At 36.6% G+C, this 18,614-nt stretch overlaps 4 protein-coding genes across 5 annotated transcripts; 2 read left to right on the forward strand and 2 right to left on the reverse strand.

Moving 5' to 3' along the window:
* The first annotated feature begins 1,439 nt into the window (after window positions 1-1,439).
* On the forward strand, window positions 1,440-4,054 carry LOC134652730 (uncharacterized). The gene is made up of 4 exons (XM_063507892.1): window positions 1,440-1,654; window positions 2,035-2,188; window positions 3,686-3,829; window positions 4,037-4,054. Exons 1-4 carry the CDS (start codon window positions 1,485-1,487, stop codon window positions 4,052-4,054), a joined length of 486 nt encoding a protein of 161 aa, XP_063363962.1. The 5' UTR covers window positions 1,440-1,484.
* Window positions 4,055-4,110: 56 nt separating this feature from the next.
* LOC134652600 (pickpocket protein 28-like) lies at window positions 4,111-5,444 on the forward strand. The gene is made up of 4 exons (XM_063507761.1): window positions 4,111-4,280; window positions 4,358-4,622; window positions 4,706-4,904; window positions 5,138-5,444. The coding sequence occupies exons 1-4, from the start codon at window positions 4,123-4,125 to the stop codon at window positions 5,386-5,388; spliced, it is 873 nt and encodes a 290-aa protein (XP_063363831.1). The 5' UTR covers window positions 4,111-4,122; the 3' UTR covers window positions 5,389-5,444.
* Window positions 5,445-13,327: 7,883 nt separating this feature from the next.
* LOC134652601 (uncharacterized) lies at window positions 13,328-14,925 on the reverse strand. 2 transcript variants are annotated; one of them, XM_063507764.1, is made up of 3 exons: window positions 14,557-14,925; window positions 13,977-14,298; window positions 13,743-13,896 (listed from the first exon to the last, which is right to left on the reverse strand). In XM_063507764.1, exons 1-3 carry the CDS (start codon window positions 14,891-14,893, stop codon window positions 13,875-13,877), a joined length of 681 nt encoding a protein of 226 aa, XP_063363834.1. In that variant the 5' UTR covers window positions 14,894-14,925; the 3' UTR covers window positions 13,743-13,874. The 2 variants fall into 2 exon arrangements, with proteins under 2 accessions (XP_063363832.1, XP_063363834.1); XM_063507762.1 differs by having other exon boundaries at window positions 13,328-14,298.
* Window positions 14,926-16,443: 1,518 nt separating this feature from the next.
* LOC134652602 (uncharacterized) lies at window positions 16,444-18,058 on the reverse strand. The gene is made up of 2 exons (XM_063507765.1): window positions 17,757-18,058; window positions 16,444-17,393 (listed from the first exon to the last, which is right to left on the reverse strand). The coding sequence occupies exons 1-2, from the start codon at window positions 18,046-18,048 to the stop codon at window positions 16,444-16,446; spliced, it is 1,242 nt and encodes a 413-aa protein (XP_063363835.1). The 5' UTR covers window positions 18,049-18,058.
* Between the last annotated feature and the right edge of the window lie 556 nt (window positions 18,059-18,614).

The following is an 18,614-nucleotide window of genomic DNA, read 5'->3' on the forward strand; positions in this document are numbered from 1 at the left end:
ACAGTACCTAGGACCTAAAATCTATAGGTTATCTTATCCTAATTTTCAGTGATCGGTTGATGGAAGAAGTCCGTTTTTGTCACTTTGGCTAAGGAACTCTTAAAAGGATTTTGAAGGGATATTGATAAGGCTTAGGTTAGATATTTTACTTTTTACTGGTTTATATTTTAGATTACCTTAGGTAATCAAAAGGTTCGAATAATGTCAATCTATTGTTAAAACCGCACAGACCACCATAAATACATACAGTCAGCAGCAGAAATTACTAAGCGGGCGAGGTGTTCAAAATGATCTTGACGCGACTTTATTGTCAAGAGAATAAGAGCGTGTCAAGATAATTTTGAACACCTCGCCCGCTTAGCAACTTCTGCTGCTGACTGTACCATTGTATTAGACAATGTAGTACAGTACCTTTAATATTAGTAATTAAGAAATAATTAGCGAGTAATCGCTTATCTGAAATAAATCAGCTCACAGAAAGGCATTGTAATAACGACAGATAAAATAAACATCTGCGTAGTTTCCACGCTGGCGTCGATAAAATCTCTTTGTACCAAGCTTTGCCATGGACTGGGATACGCAATTAGTCTGAATTATTTATTACCTTATCAAGGTTCAAGATCGCAAACTCGCACCACGCTATTAGGTTTATTCGATATTATAATTATACTGCTGGGGAGTAGAGTCGAAATTGTAGCTCTATAATTGGTATTGATAAGAGCTTACGAAAGTTATGCATCGTAATATCTAATAGGTAGTTACCATTGTAATACCAATGGAGTTTTATGGCATGTTTTGACGCACTAATAAAATAATTTGGATGTGAACCGTACGTTTTATTTAGACTCGTGTCGAGAAACGTGCAACATGGATATAAAGATGAAAAGATATGTCGAAATTTGGTGGAATGGCATCAAAAGTTTGCCTGACACTACTTCTATACACGGTTTCAGGTTTATCGCCGATTCTAAGAGACATTGGGTTGAAAGGTAAGATATTTAGATATCTAATGCAAAATAAAATTTCTCCGGCTGTACATTTTAAAAAAATCCCCACACGATTGCAGTATGGGTTTTTGAAGTGAAAACTTCTTTAGCGGCGCTGCGCACTTTTTGTGATGGGGAAAAAAATGTTAAACTCGCGAGAGCGAAAGCCGTAAGATGTCATTGAGTTTTCACTTCTGTCGGCACTCCCGGAGTGCAACCCGTTGTTGTTTTTAATAAGGAGTGTACAGATTTTTACAGAGTCGACAACACGCATATAATTATGTCACCCCTATGGAGTCGCAGGCGTCCGTAGGCAATAGTAACATTAGTAACCTTACCATCAGGCGGACCGTATGCTTGTTTGCCACATAAGTAGTATAAAAAAAGCCATTCTACTGTTGTTAATTTCAGTTTAAACATTATTTATTTCGTGTGCTCTATTACTTGATTTTTGGTGTTTTGACATATCACAGGATCTTCTGGTTAATATTCGTCGCAATGTCCTGGTACGGGTCGTCTCTTCTTATAGAAGCTCAGTACTACGCCTTCCAGAATAACCCCATTTCTTTTGTGGTGGAAACCACGTACAAAGACTGGCAAACTCATTTTCCATCCGTGGCGGTCTGCGAACATGACAATTCCGCACGTATTGAACATGTTTCTGATATGTAAGTACTAAAGTACCTATTATTATTGTACATCGATGTGTAGCCATGGTGGCACTCATTTATCGAAGACGCCAATGGATTCGAATGAAAATTCACGGGAACATTTCCATGATATATTATTTACTTTTTGTGTGTGTGGTGAAACATTTTGTGTTGTACTCGGTGGCAAAATTTGTTTAACCCTCGTGCCTTGAAACCCTCGCAACGCTCAAGATTACAAACAAACAACTTAAGGTATAGTTGAACTTGTGTTAAGAACTTAAAATTTAATAAAATGTTAATTGTTAACTTAATCTAGTATTTATATTATACCATATTTTAAGTGCAATGACAACAAGCAAGTATTCTAAATTGTTATTATACTTAACATCTTATTTAAGGCTTTGGGGAGAAGATCACGATTTTAACATGGAAGAAGTTTTAAAAGAGCTCGCCTATTTCAAAGGGATAACTTATTATACGTCCCAATTCTGTGGCTTGGAGGAGCCATTGCCAGACTGCGTCAAAAGCAACCTCAGTTACTACGCCAATCTGGTACGAATTGAAACAAATCTTTTAATATTTTTCGTCACCTGGCATTCGCTCAGCTGAAGGAAATGCCCACATAATTAAGGTCAATGTGGATTAGACCGTCTATCACGGATAAGACTGTCTACAAGCTCTTTTGTCGCGTTTGTACTCAACTTACAGAAGGTAGAACATAAGGAGCGAAGGTCTTCCTTTCTGACTGCGTCTGAGCGAAGTACATAGGTAGTACAAGTAGTACGAAGTCTTTACATATGACGGTCTTCAAACCAAACATTTTATATGTCGGTCTTAGCCACATTGACAACTTTCAGGGAAAGTGCCTGCTTTGTAATTATTCTAGACACGGTGGATACAAGCTTACAAATATCTAAAGTGATAAACACTATACTAGTAAACTTAGTTTAAGATTTTTGGAAAATGAAGTGCAACGTTGGGTGGAACAGTTATCTTAGAACTTATGAACATCCAATTAAAACGAAGATAGTGTTTTGTAGGGCTTCCAAATACCGGACTTCTCACAATACCGGTATTAATACCGAAACTGTCTTCATCAGTACCGGGATCCCGGGATCCCGGTATTGGATATGAATCGCTTAAAAATATATAGTTTTATTAAAAAGGGGAATTAGAAAGGCTCACTGGAATACCAGATATGTCCTAAAAGCTATTACAACAATAAACAATCAATGCCGCCATCTGCAATAATTTTATTTCACACTCCAGGTTGGCAATAATTTTATCCAATTTGTTGACTTCACCTCACCAGTCACATTTGTAGTCCAACTTAACCAACCAGACAAAATTTTTTCAAATTTCCGTCAAAATTGGTTTGCCATTATTACAGTTATCCTTGCTCTTTTGTTTTATTTTTTGATAAAAATATAAGAACTAATTATGTTAATGTTTAATGTCACTATCATCATATTCATCATTCATCACTCACATAACTTCAGGATTCATCCACCACCGACCACCAAATATTTATCTGACGCATTAGGCAACGATCTTGTTAATGTAATAAAATGCGGGCTAGAGACCAGTTAGAGTTAGACCAAGTAAAGTCTGCAACGATTTTGATAGCATACGCAGTACGCAGTGCAAGTGTTATTTGTACGTCATAATTTCATAGAAGTTTGACGTTTAATATAACACTTGCACTGCGCGTGCTATCAAAATCGTTCCAGACTTTTCTTGGTCTAACTCTAGATGCGTCTGACGTTTAGTAAGCTTTTTGATACAGCCGAATATAATGGATTTAAAGGGTTTATACTGCGCATTTCCCTCATTTTTTAAAATACCGGGATCCCGGTATTGCCTTTAAAAATACCGGTATTGAAAAATGCGTTTAAAAAGACGGGATCCCGGGATCCCGAAATACCGGGATCCCGGTATTGGAAGCCCTAGTGTTTTGTTTGGATGTAAATCAACACTGACTTGGGACACGTTTTTACTTATGTTTACTTATCCAAATGAAATATAAATATGAATTTCAATTAATTTTAGGTTAGGACTCCTTGTGAAGAAATGTTGACCAACTGTTCTTGGAACGACCAACCTTTCAGTTGCTGTGGATACTTCAGACCATTGGATACAGAACTTGGGACATGTTTTGCCGTTAATACAATACAAGGAAGGCAAGTAATTCAAGTAAGAGTAGGTAGATCTCTAGATCCTGATCAAACTACACATTTTCTTCCTTTCTGTTGTTTCCGTTACATATTGTATAAAACATCGTTTTTATTTTACATTCAAAGTAAAACCTCCCAAAGATAACTTTTAGGTTTCACAGAAAAATTACTATGAATAAATACATAACATAAGTTCTGGACAGTTGATCTTCTGTATTATTTAAAGGCACTAAAACACTATTAGGCTGTTAAAAGTAGATACACAAACTTAATTTAATAAAGAACGAATATTTCAGAGATCCCAATCCGCCTATGTTCCCTATGATAAGCAATAGAACCACTGGTCCGGGAGCTATTAAATTTAACGTGATGGTGAGTGCCAACGTGTACGTTTTGAATGAAGAAGACGTGCCATCCCAGACGACACTGGGCTCCGACGTGCTGACAATCGCTCCTGAAGTTTCCCAAAAGTAAGTAAGATCGCATTATAATGTAGGAATGTCAACTTTATTATGACTATTTACGAAGTTTCTGACTATAATTACAGACGTTACATTTCAATAAGAACCATTGCTAACGACGAGGCTGCTCGCTTCATTTCTCCAGTAAAAAGGAAATGTCGGTACACAGACGAAAATTTCCTGGATGTCTATCGTCACTACTCCTACAGTGCTTGTACTGTTCAGTGTAGAAAAGACGCGCAGATCAGATTCTGTAACTGCACCAATTATTTCACGCCCAACGTCCCAGAGCATCTGAAGTGCGACGTCAATGGCATAATTTGCCTCAATAACCACATTAATGAACTGTCGGTAAGTTTCTTTACAAACTTCGTAGTTTTTTGTTACACCTAAGTCGTGATTATTTAACTAAATAATTGTTATCTAACATCTAGGTACTGAAAGCTAAATGGTCAAATCGTCCCGGCTTGTACTGTGACTGTTTACCGTCATGCACAGAGGCAGAGATATCTGTCGTCAAAGATTTCAAACTCACCGCCTCAACGGAGTATGCTGCCGTCCATATCGAGCTAGCTATACTACCAAGCGAGCGATATAAGCGAAACGTTGTCAGAGGCATACTTGATCTTGTGGGTAAGTGAGAACAGCTTGGATCACCAATTCATCACATCACAACTACAATCTTTCGAACAAACCGCTGGACGATTTGTTTTGTCTTTCTTTCGTTTCTGAATAAGCTACGTACGTTCATGCTGAAGTGTCAATGCTGTCAGATGGAACCATACCTATCTACTTTTGAAAGTTTGTTAGGAATGGAGGCGAAATATCTACACGGAGTTTTCTCATATTTAATTTTCCATTTTCAGTATCCACGGGTGGCACAGGCGGACTGTTTCTCGGCGCTAGCATCTTGAGTTTTGTGGAATTCGTCTACATACTATTGCTGCGTCCCTTTTGCGATATTTACAGCCAGCGTGGCGTCGACCATTGGCATAGGAAGTTTGGTAACCGTCGGTTGGAAGACAACAAGTTTGTTCCCAACAAGGAGTGGAGCTATCATGAAGGGAATGTTGGAGCTGGCTTAAACCAAGTGAAACACCGCGTTATTAAAAGTTAGATTTAATCAAGTTAGCATCTGTAGTTAAAATAGTGACATATGAATTGCTTACAGAAAATAAAATGTTATACATATTTAAAACAATAGGTAATGCACTAGGTATACCTACTGACATATATTATATATGTCGGGGACGGATGGTCCCGATGGCGGTGGGCGCGTGGGGGTAGTACCTAGATGTATTACTTCACAGCCAAAATAGTAGGTATGCTACCTACGCATGAAATAAACATTCGGACTCATTAACCATACTAGTGCCTACTATTATTTCAGTACTAAATAATAAAAATAACTAAACGATCTTACGATGGAATCGGAATCCAATAAAAATAAAAAGATCACATGAAATCGTTCAAATCTTTATTTAAGTCAAACTAAACCGGTTCCAACCCTACACCTCTGACCCGAGAAGATTTAACCCGGCAACAAACTCGGCGGGACACATCTTTTCAAAACAACACATAATTTCTTTATTTTACAAAAGTAAGCTTATAATGGCACATAAGAAATCAAAATAACACTTGGAATAAAACACTTAGCTAAACGGTTAAAGAACGTGAGAATCTATAAGCTTTCAGAATAATCCTTCAGGTGTAAGCCTTCAGGAACGTATTAGGCACGAGCTTGGCTAACGTCCGATCTCTAGCGCGGTCCGATCAAGAAGAAGGAAGCCAGTTCCAGCGGCGGAGTCAACCGCTCCCGCCTCCAATTCAAGTTGGTAAACCTGCCTGACCAGTCTACCAACATAACGACAAAAATGCCTGCTCGTGCCTACGTTCACTCAAGAAACCCCTCTTGACGTTCCAAAGCCTTCTACCCGTCATCTTAGTTCATCAATACGCCAATAGATGGTGGCGTTACTCTCTACGCAACTTTATGATTCCGTTACAAGCAAATAATATGTAGCCAAATATTGCTAATCGACTTTTACAGGCGTCTAACTATGAACTGTAATGCTGCAATACGTCTTTCTGGTGTCTCGCTCCGACACGGCCGTCCTGCGCTACACACGTCCTCGTGTGTGGGTGTATGCATTTGATACTGAAACAAAACATACAGCACAGTATCTCATCGCTCGGTCATTCCTGACCAACAATTTGGTTCTCACCCAAATTACTATTAAAATCAAACTTTGTTATCAATCAAACCAGAAAAAATAATTGTTCAAAATTACTTTAACAATCCTCAATTCTCTAGTCAAAAATAGTCCATCGAGCAACGACTAAATAAAAATAATCATCAGTAATCATCGCCGCTATCAAACGGATACACTCCAATAATCATCGCCTCCATCTGGCGGATACTCTCAAATTTATGCGAAAACAACAATCCCAAACATCAAAAACACAAATCACAACAGCTAATTCATTGCTCGACAGTATCACTACTATTGTCGTCAACATCAATTTACGGGGAAATTATCTGGCATTAAAAAAAAAATTGGTCATATGTGATCTAAATTTTTGTAAGACATCTTAAAATAAATAAGATTCTGAATTGATAGTTCCAATTTTGCTCATATGAACACAGTACATAAACGGGAATTCATTTTTAACAAAACACCAGTCCTTCGGTGCATTGCCAGTCCTTCGGCAGATACCAGACCCTCGTCAGAAGTAACCATCTCAGCTGCGTAAGTGCTACTCCTCGCAAAGAGCATTCTGCACATAAAAAGCAGACCACGTGCACCTCTTACATGCTCCGGCACTTCTGATGCGGTCACTAAACAATACCCAGTCCATCGGGCATACTTTCAGTCCATCGAAAGCAACACAGTATTGCCCAGTCCATCGGGCGTGCCTTCAGTCCATCGAAAGCAAAACAGTAGTGCCCAGTCCATCGGGCGTAATTTCAGCCCTACGAAAGTACAAGCTTTCAGTCCGTCGAAAGCAAAACAATGTTAACAGTGAATTCCAAAAAAAAAGAAAATAAAAACAGGTCTTTAAATCATGTTACTCAGAACCATTGGTACTATCAGCGTCAACTGATCAATTGAAACTGAACATTACTGATCAAAATCACTAAAGATAGCTTTCTTCTTTAGCTTTAACAACAGAAACTCGCTCAAGACTTCTATGCAGAAGTAAAACATCTCAAAATAATCCCAACGAAATGGGAACTGCTCACCAGCTTAATAAAGTATGATGCACGCGACCAAGTCAAAGGTGGTGGTGGTGAGGTCCAACCCAAGCACGGAGGCTGATCCTTTCCGCTTGCCGTTGCCGTTGCTGCGGCAGATTGCGAGAGACACGATGTGGTTCAACATAGCTGGCTGTTACTGAAATCATCATTTGCACGGTATCAGGTTTATCATGTATGCAGGCTAAACTCAAAAGGTTTATGAAATGCAAGGTAGCAGACACAAAAAAACATGTTTCCAATGTATACGGGACTTCAAAAATCTCAGAATAAAATTTAAACTTCAATGAGTGTGTTTTATTTCATTCTATGAACAAACAAACACGTGTTCCAAAAATAAGTAACAAGGTAAAATGGGCCAATACGAAAAGTGACAGCATATTAGTTACGTTCGACTGTTATGCTTCGCCATTACACTCAAAATAAAATTCACTAATAAACAATTAGAACGAAACCTGTCCTTTTATTTCCAAATCTCCAGCACAGAAGATACTGCACAGCTGCTTCTGTGCCACGGGCGTAATGGTGTCTGCAAGTTCGCTCGGCTCTGGCTGCAGGACACTGTAACATTAATTTTCATATGCGTAGCTCATGTTTAGAATAAGAATAAGAATAAGAAACCATTTATTGCAACACAAAGAGCATACAGGTTACAAAACATAAGGATTGAAAAAATAAGAATAATTGTGCGGCAAAAGGAACGGGCTCAGCATACGCTGCGTCAGTCATTTCATTACAAATTGCCTGCGCAGCGCTGATTTTCATAGTATGCACGATTTGTGATCTATCACGGCATTACGAGCAATAATTTGTCGCAATTTTATTAATTACTAAACGTTACAGGGTAAAGATTACAAAATCCTATGCATTGGTAAATCAGCAGGATCAATATCTAACGGTGCATTGTATTTTCATGAAAAAAAAAAATATTTTTTGAGGGTAGATGCACAAGTGAGCGATGAAATAATATCACGTCGCGACAGCCAATATTTGATTTTAATTAACAATATGGATTTCACATCAAAATAACTTAAGATCACTTAGATTTCAACGGATTTTAAAAATTATTTGTATTTTCAAATCAATTATTGAGGGTAGATTCACAAGTGAGCGATGAAATAATATCACGTCGCGACAGCCAATATTTGATTTTAATTAACAATATGGATTTCATACCAAAATAACTTAAGATCACTTAGATTTAAATGGATTTTAAAAATTAATTGTATTTTCATGAAAAATCAATTATTGAGGGTAGATTCACAAGTCAGCGATGAATAATATCACGTCGTGATAGCTAATACTTGGTTTTAAATAACAGTATGGATTTCAAATCAAAATAACTCAAGATTGCTTCGATTTAAATGGATTACAAAAATTAATTACAAAGAAACATAACGATCCCAGACATGACGTCACGTAACGACCGCTATGCTCGACTGCCTCAATCATAATTCACAATTTCACAATAATTCTCACCAAATAACAATGAATTACACTCGCCATTCAATCAAGGTTAGACACGTGAGCTTACCTTACCACGTGTTCAGATTATGGAATGTAGGTCACCAGAAATACACCACGCTCCCAGGTGGCTGTGTAAGCAATACATGAAACTCCGCATCTATCCCACTTGCTGATGTCGGCGACGGATGGTCCCGATGGCGGTGGGCACGTGGGGGTAGTACCTAGATGTATTACTTCACAGCCAAAATAGTAGGTATGCTACCAACGCATGAAATAAACATTCAGACTCGTTACCCATACTAGTGCCTACTATATTTTAGTACTAAATAATCACAACGACCAATCACTATTCCAAAATTATTTGAATCAAAATAAAAAGATCACATGAAACCGTTCAAATCTTTATTTTACAAAAGTAAGCTTCTAATGGCACATAAGAAATCAAAATAACACTTGGAATAAAACACTTAGCTAAACGGTTAAACAACGTGAGAATCTATAAGCTTTCAGAATAATCCTTCAGGTGTAAGCCTTCAGGAACGTAGCGAATTAGGCACGAGCTTGGCTAACGTCCGATCTCTAGCGCGGTCCGATCAAGAAGAAGGAAGCCAGTTCCAGCGGCGGAGTCAACCGCTCCCGCCTCCAATTCAAGTTGGTAAACCTGCCTGACCAGTCTACCAACATAACGACAAAAATGCCTGCTCGTGCCTACGTTCACTCAAGAAACCCCTCTTGACGTTCCAAAGCCTTCTACCCGTCATCTTAGTTCATCAATACGCCAATAGATGGTGGCGTTACTCTCTACGCAACTTTATGATTCCGTTACAAGCAAATAATATGTAGCCAAATATTGCTAATCGACTTTTACAGGCGTCTAACTATGAACTGTAATGCTGCAATACGTCTTTCTGGTGTCTCGCTCCGACATATATATGTATTTAGCATCATAATATACCTGCAGCAGTGGTGCAGAAACGGCCAGATAATGGTACGGAAAAAACATGGAGATAAAAAGATTTACTACGTAAGGGCTGAAAAAGACATCGAGAGAATCGGTAAGGAGCTGCAAAAAATATAGGTATGTACCAAGCACTCTTTATTGTAATCAGAACTTTAAGTGGATGTCAAATTGTCAATAAGTCAATAATACAATATATATAAAACACAAATAATGGATATACCCGATTCCAACACTATCGAGACATTCCACGACTCCTGGACAGACTTTATGTTTAGTTTACCAGACGCCCAAAACAATTTAATTTTACTACATGTCAACATCCGGTCAACAATAAAAAACCACTCTCAATTAGAATATATCGTCACTAGCAGCCCAAGAATAATACATTTAATAATAATCACAGAAGCCAACATCACAGAAAACATAGCGAGTTTGTTCGATATCCAGGATTATGTTATGTACACAGAGCTACGAACCCAAAGAAAAGGAGGCGGTATTATTATCTACGCACATAAAAGTGTATCATTCATTAAGACGCCAGTGAATACAGTGAATTTCGAGTGTATTTGTGGTGAAGTGGAAATCTTTAAAGGCGGTAAAATAAATTTATGTTCAATATACAGACCACCTAACTTAAATAAGACTAATTTTATTAGTGAACTATCGCAGTTACTATCGAAATATCCCATCCAATCAGATTGTATAATAGTAGGTGATATTAACATTGATATTTCGTGCACAAATACTATTGTAAGATCGTACCTAAACAGCCTAAATGAATTAGGTTTTGAATGTTGTATCTCACACTTTACGAGAGTTGAATCAAATAAAAATGGAATATCCAAATCCTGCATAGATCACTTATTCGTCCGTGACGTCTGCAAGCCAGGTGCGCCCGCGCGATCCGTGCGATCAGCTGTTGTGCGAGATGCGCCGGCCGATCATTACATAACTGGACTAGCTCTTATCAGCGCTGCGAGCGTAAGTACCTTTAAAGTAGTTAACAAGTTGAATAACGACCAAGTCAAACTAGAATTAAATCAAATTGACTGGAGCCCGGCTCTGCGATGCGACGACCCGAACGAATTAGTCGATCTCATAATTAAAAAATATCAATCAGTCAGTAAAAAATATAAATGTAATTACAAATCTAAAATATTTGTAAACAAAACACAGGAAAATACCTGGATAACCGACAATTTAATAAATATGTGTAACAAAAAGAAAGATCTTTTAAAGATATTTCTAGAGGACCCATGTAACAAAGAAAATGAGCTTATATACAAAAAATATAGGAATAGAACCAATAGGAAAATCTGTCAGGCTCGAAATAATTTTACAAAGAAGGAAATTTGCCAAAACTATAGAAATCCTAAAAAAATGTGGGAAATTATAAATAAATTGACAGGGAAAATTGTTAAAGCAATTGATGATGTATTAATTAAGTCATTTAGGTTAAAAGCTAAACAGTTATCCAATAAATTTGCAATTGAGTTTAATGATAATGTCAAAAGTGTAAAAAATAATTGTAATGTGCCATTACTTGACGAGACAAACTATATTAACACACCAAACCTAACATTTCGTCTAAAAAAAACTAACGAAAAAACAGTACAGAAAATCATTTCACAAATAGACGACAAAAAAAGCCCAGGATACGATAAAATAAGGGCAAAAGATATAAAATACATATCCGAACATATGACCCCTGTCTTAACACATCTTATAAACTTGTGTATATCGCATTCTATTTATCCTGACAAACTTAAGATAGGGCTGGTAAGACCCATATATAAAAAAGGTAGCCATACGGATACAAACAACTATAGACCGATAACAATTTTATCCTGTATAGATAAAATAATAGAAAAATATATTGGCAACTCAATAAACTCATTCTTATCAAGTAATGGCATAATTCACGCAAAACAGTTTGGTTTTCAAAAAAATAAAAGCACATCACAACTATTATCTTTGTTTACAGACGAAATTAACGAACATTTAGAAAAAAAACACCACGTACTTGCTGTAATGATTGATTTTAGCAAAGCTTTTGATACTTTGGACCACATTACACTTTATAAAAAATTAGAACAAAATGGTATACAGGGACCCATGCTAGAACTTATAAAAAATTACCATGTTAATAGATACAGCGCCGTAAGCATAGCGGGCGAACAGAGTGACCTAATTCCGACCTTATGCGGCACGGCACAAGGCTCGATTTTAGCTCCGACGGAATACTTGCTATATGTAAATGATATGTGTAAAATTTTCCGGCATGGTTCTGTATACCAGTTTGCAGACGATACATGTATAATCACGGCCCATGAGAATCTGGAAAATGCCCAGAGCATGATGCAGCATGACTTCGATACACTGCGCAAATGGGCTCACGACCTAGGTCTGTCACTAAACTACGCTAAAACTAAACTGATGCACATTCACTCGCCGTATAAAAAAATCAACTTCACACCAAAGATCGTGGCCCACGAGCACAAATGCCTACACATGCCTAGCACAACTTGTAAATGTAATCATCTTGATATTGTAAAAGAACATACTTACCTCGGGCTAATTATAGACCATAACTTTAACTGGGGCCCTCATATCCACCGGGTATGTAACAAACTTAGATCTATCCTATCAAAACTATGTATACTAAAATACAAAGTCCCTTATAATACATTAAGACTCCTTTACATGTCTATGGCGGATTCTGTTATAAGTTATGGCCTAGAAAGCTATGGAAGATCATACAAAACCTACCTAAATGATATCTATAACCTCCAATTACGTATACTTAAGACTATTGTACCTACGAAAATTAAATATAAACATAAAAGTAATTATGAAAATCTATTCAATTACTGCGGAGTGCTAACGGTATTTGAAAAAATAGACTTATCCATTGTAACCCAATACTACAATAACATAAAGTACTTACACAAAAAAACGCGACCCCCACGGTTACGTAACTTAGATAACATCCCTACATTCGAGATCGTAAAAACGAACAATGAATACGGTCGAAGAGTATGGAAATGCATTGTACCGCGTATATTGAATAGATTTCCAAATGAATTATTAAGCTCATTAGAAGATCGAACATGTGGGCAAGCTAGATACATTATAAAGAAACACATGCTTAAAATAAGAGAACAATCGAATCCCTATCTTGTAACAATATAATAAAGATGTAATAGTAGTGTATAATTAATTCTATATGACTACCTAGACTCCTTAACTCAAAAAATCTTTTTAATTTAAGATTAGTAGTTAAGTTTTGTAAATATGCATGCTTATTTTATGAAATAAACAGATTAAATTTAAAAATTTAACCTATGTAGGAGCATAATATTGTAGTGATATGTCACTATTAAATATGATTTAATTTTCGTTTATAAGATAGTCTTCAATAAACTCATCAAATACTTCCATGACAATCTTTTTGTAACCCTCATCTTTTTGCATTATATTTTTAATATAAGTCGCTTTGTCTTGGTACATTATTTTATGAAATTGTGCGGACTCCACAAAAGCGTTTGTCGTCATTTCGTCATCCATCCAAAATATTTGCACTAAACAAGCGTGTGTTACAAGACCCCATAGATTTTGTTCTTTAGCTGAAGTCAGAAATTTTTGTCTGCTCATAATATCCAGGATATCAATATTATTGCTTTCCAGTATAACTTGCAGTTCATCGTAGTAGTAGTTCAAGAAAGTATGAAGATTGTCTTTTCGGAAGCGAGGATTCAGATTGCAGTGAAGTATTTGCATCACGTCGCCTGCAGGGGGCATAGAGCGCGCTGCCACAAAATCCACAAACACGCAATCATCAGGCACAGCACTGTTATCCTCTAATCTCTCGTAATGAAATAAAATGTTATTATTCCACAAATCTCTATGACATATAACGTTACGATGCTCTGAAGAGGGATCTGCTAAACATAAAGCGGAGTTAAAAACGATACTCCAGCGTCGTTCAATGACTTCCATGTAATCACCATTTAATCTATACCTTGAAAAGGCTTTTACGGCTTCTAAGCCAGCAGTTCTACATTGAACGAACCAAGGATCGGTTTCTATGTATCCACCTCTTCCTAAAGTTTCCTGATATTGTTCATTGACTGTATAAGGACGCTGAAATTCTTTAGTTTTTGCTTCCTCAAAGACGATAGAGCCAGCATGGAATCTGGCCAGTGCTTGAAGTGCTTGTAAAGTATGTTGTTTATCAAATTTTTCAAATCTACTCCTCATCTCGTATTGTAGCGCCGATAAATCTTCGAAAACTACAGCGTCTTGCAGGCATGTTACAAAGTGTGGACTCCAAGGTTTCAAACCTGAAATTAAGATAAGGATGAAATAAAAATCTATTTCTTGACACCCATGACCCCCCCTCTCTTGATCCGCCCTTGATAAATGCACGTACCAGGATTCGAACCCGGGGCCCCGGGTTAATACTGACTAGGCGAGGAGATCGTCAACATCCGCATTTACTTATATTTATATTAGATAATGGGGGTTTATGACGTAAACTAGTATTCAAATGGTACTTTGTATGAAATTACTAAGTATTGTAAAAAATATTTTTATCTCACCTGGTACTGCTAAATTCCTTTTAATGACATCGTAAAATATTATTTCCTTTTCAAGGGCCCCAAAATCCTTAGCCATGTTCGCTTTAGCCTCATTTGTCTTAGATATTGCTTTAACGAAGAAACACAACAACTTTCGTGTACCGTTTGAAGTTACAGATATTTGTAGTTTCAAATAGTCTGCCACAAATCCAATCATTTTGTCACTTGCATAATGTACGTCGTAGTTTTCAATGGCAGTGCCTTCGCTTGTATACCCATATTTGGTGACAATCAACTTGATGTCCTCTTCTGTTATGTACTGAACGCTGTCGCCGGAAACTTTTTTAATAATCTCCATTGTGTTAATTTCACACAGACGATTATTTTAGTGTTCTCTCAAACCTTATTGTACATAATATGAGATACTTAGACTCTGAATTCTTACTCTAGTTTTATGCTTATCATAAATAAGTAATTAATATAGAGCAAATATTAACTCATACCATATGTAACTGATAAAGCAAAGGAAAATACAGAATATAATAGAATAGAATAGGTAGGAAAAAATGAACGGTTTAATGATAAACAGGAGGATGGCGTTTATCTTCATAAGTAGCTGGCATTTAGATAGTTGTTACAATTCTAATACAAATACAAATGCATTTATTTCATTACTTTTTACATCAGTTCTTAGGTATAATATAAGGGTTAGGTAGGTAATTAGTCCATCTTAGGTATATGAAGTAAGTAGGTAAGTATTTATCTAAACATTGTGCAACCAATTGTGTAAATAATGAAAAAGGTGCGGGTACAGCTTGCTGAATTTAAACCCGCCCTCCGCCTCCGCCTTTTGTATTTGTATTTGAATTCTAATAATGCAGTAGGTATATGAAGAGAAAAGGCCTTTTTCTTGGTTGGATATACACAGATCCATAATATACTGTACCTATAGGCAAGATTTCTTGCCAACGATCAAAAGCTATGAAAACCGCAATGGCGTCATTGGAAGAATTGAATTAGGAATTAGGTAACATGTTATGTGATTGCGCATGTAATTTTATTTGTACCTGTATACCTATTCTAAGATAAAAATAACCACACATCATATCACATCTCCTACGTTACGAATAGTGCACTCCAAGGTTTCAAACCTAAAAATATGTAAGTAGAAAATGTAAGTATTCAATTTTTTATTGGATATAAATCCAATAAAAGAATTTAATCCAATAAAAATATGTAAGGTTTGAAAATTACTTTATAGTAATTTTACCTATAATCAGGCGTGTCTCACTCCGCGATTTCGTCGCTTTGCTACAGGTAGCTAAAAGTAGGTACATCCGTTCGGCCCCAATTTTGGGGAAAGCCATAAGCCGCGCCTGGCGCTGTCGCCACCTAGCGGCCATATCTGTGCTGATCGTAACAGAAATAGAAAATGAAAATGTTAGATTACATACTTGCTTTACTCTTTATTTGGGTATAGGTAACCGTTACATAATTTGTTGAATTTCGGTAAATGAAAAAAAAAAACGAGGATACCTACCTTTATTTTTTTACCTACATTAGGTATAGCTGATAACTGAGTCGGCGTGATATACCTAATACCTATACCATATTACGATATCACGCAAAACCAATAATATAAATACCTATCTCTGTCTTCAATACTTTTTAATTAGATAACATTATGGTACTAGTACATATTAAAATTAAAATATGTCTAAGTTATAACTACGCTACAAAGTACATTAAAATTAAACTTTTTTTCAGTAGTACCTTCATAGATATGCCTAAAGAGATCATAATATTGGTAGTATTGTAAGACATGTTTTTCTGCGGAATGTGCTGCGGAATTAACACGTCGCTCGAATATTCATCATATATATTATGATGCCGTCACCCTTTGGCGCCTTAAACAACTATTTTTCTGTCTTCTCTAATTATAAGATAGTAGTATCTTTCAATGAGGTCTTCAAACAGCTCTGTGATTCTTGAGCTATAGGCTACGTCTTCTTTAGCCACGTCCAATATCTCTTGACTACGCGACACGTTGTTTATCCTATCAATAGATTCTGGGTCACAGAACAATTCTTCTCTCTTCTTCACAGACAGCGCTATTATAGGCACTATTATTGCCGCTTGAGTCATCCCAAATAGAATACTCTCGTTATAAGACTCCGTAAACTTAAGTTTACTTAAAATCGTTGAGAAATCAACCTCAACTACACCTTCCACTTCTTTGGACAGTTCTTCGTAGTAGACATTAAGAATATCAACGAGATATTTGTCTCTGAATTCTTTCGTAGTGTTAAAGTATATAAGTGAAGATAAGTCCAATGTTGGAGGACCATACAATACTGTCTGGAAGTCAACTATCAGAGCGTGATACTTCTCATTATCCGATTTAATTAGTATATTGTTACACCAGAGATCACGATGGATCACAGTATTTCGGTATTTAGTACTAGGTTTCGTTAAGTTCAAAGCATTGTCAAATAAAGTGATTATTAGTTCCCTGACATTCTTAGAAAAGTTTGATTCGGTTTTGCGTTTGGAATTGAGTTTGAGAAATTCGATGACAGCGTTTCTGCCGGTATTGCGCCAACTGAGGTCCTCGCATTCTTTTAAATGTTCGCTGTAATCTTCCCAAATTCTGTAAGGTCTGTGCAGTTCTTGAGACTTTTTTTCTTCGTAAATGAACGACTGAGCGTGAAATCGAGCTAACGTTTTCACTACAGCGTTCATTTCCTCGTAATTTAGAACACCTTCTTGACGAAGCATTTGATATCCTAGTTCTTTCACGTCTTCAAATATAAAGAAGTCTTTTTTTATCAAGAGTGATTTCGGACGCCACTTTATCCCTGGAATAAATGATTAAAATGATTAATTTTATATTTAGGTAAGCTACCTAATGAACTTAAAACAATTTCAACGCATTACACTGCGTACTCTGAATTTAAAATACGACCTCGTTTTATGAATAACAAATTATGGGTGTCACTTAATCGAAAACAACATGAGTAAAACACCAATTGCATTAAATTGTGAAAAATGAAATTATGGAAATTTTCGTTGAATACTCTGCCTTATAAATCTTAGCCTAATTAAAAAATCAACATAAGTACTTGTTTTACATATAAGAGTGATTGTGGTGATTAACATAGAAAAATAACTTATTTTAGTTAAATCCTCTTCATGTTTAGAGTAGGTTTGATTACACTTACCCCCATTTTGATCAAATTTTACGAACAAGTCACTCAGCATCACGTATTCTTTCCGGAAGAAATTCGATTCAATCAAAAACTTTGCCAGCCATTGGTCTTTCGGCATGCACTTCACAAAGAACTTGTATTCCGAATGAACTCCATTTTCTTCCACTGTGACTGTTAGCTTTAAATGTTCTCCTAAATAACCGATCAAGCTGTCGGAATACTTAGAAATCGTAAAATCAAGGACTTTGAATCTCCCATATTGCTTAATTATTGCGTTTACTTCCTCGTGATTTAGAAGATTCATCGTAGCTGTATCTCGCTTCAAACAAAGCAATGAAATCGTCAGAACAACGTTAAGAGCTAAACATATTTATACAAGAGTTACTTCCTCTTAAACTAAGGGCCGGTTGCACCACACAGTCTGCACGTATTAACTTTCACAAAATTTGGGAAAATCTTTATTTTATAATCGAATCATCACTCCTGCAACTGTTCAGTCTATATATTATTTTTAAAATACAATACTAGGTACTAAAGGCTGTTATTCAAGACAGATGTTTCCAAATTACGGCCCGTGGGCCTGCTAATTCGGACGCCGAAATTCGTACCATATTTCATACAATTCGGGCCGCGAAAAAGGCATAGCGGCGGCCTGGTTGTGGCCCTCGGGTCAATAAGTTTGGAGACGCCTGGAACCTAGTAGGGCCCACGCCCACGAGGGTCTGTATCATTGGTACCTTTTACCATTGCCCTACACTAGTTGCTCTGAGCTGTAGACCTCGCGACACCATGGCTCCGCCATTATGAAGATTTTCAAAAAAACAGAATTGATAAAAAATATATGTATAATATACTTTTTACTCAATGAGT

The sequence above is a fragment of the Cydia amplana genome, chromosome 12 (genome assembly GCF_948474715.1).
Source record: "Cydia amplana chromosome 12, ilCydAmpl1.1, whole genome shotgun sequence".
In the NCBI taxonomy this organism is placed as follows: Eukaryota; Metazoa; Arthropoda; class Insecta; order Lepidoptera; family Tortricidae; genus Cydia; species Cydia amplana.

Coding starts and splice junctions, on each gene's coding strand:
- LOC134652730 (XM_063507892.1), top strand. CDS start 1,485: ATGTCCTGGTACGGGTCGTCTCTTCTTATAGAAGCTCAGTACTACGCC. Junction 1,655..2,034: donor ATTGAACATGTTTCTGATAT/GTAAGTACTAAA, acceptor ATCTTATTTAAG/GCTTTGGGGAGAAGATCACG. Junction 2,189..3,685: donor TCAGTTACTACGCCAATCTG/GTACGAATTGAA, acceptor AATTAATTTTAG/GTTAGGACTCCTTGTGAAGA.
- LOC134652602 (XM_063507765.1), bottom strand. CDS start 18,048: ATGAATCTTCTAAATCACGAGGAAGTAAACGCAATAATTAAGCAATAT. Junction 17,394..17,756: donor AAAATTTGATCAAAATGGGG/GTAAGTGTAATC, acceptor CATTTATTCCAG/GGATAAAGTGGCGTCCGAAA.
- LOC134652601 (XM_063507762.1), bottom strand. CDS start 14,893: ATGGAGATTATTAAAAAAGTTTCCGGCGACAGCGTTCAGTACATAACA. Junction 14,299..14,556: donor AAGGAATTTAGCAGTACCAG/GTGAGATAAAAA, acceptor TCTTAATTTCAG/GTTTGAAACCTTGGAGTCCA.
- LOC134652600 (XM_063507761.1), top strand. CDS start 4,123: ATGTTCCCTATGATAAGCAATAGAACCACTGGTCCGGGAGCTATTAAA. Junction 4,281..4,357: donor GCTCCTGAAGTTTCCCAAAA/GTAAGTAAGATC, acceptor CTATAATTACAG/ACGTTACATTTCAATAAGAA. Junction 4,623..4,705: donor ACCACATTAATGAACTGTCG/GTAAGTTTCTTT, acceptor TCTAACATCTAG/GTACTGAAAGCTAAATGGTC.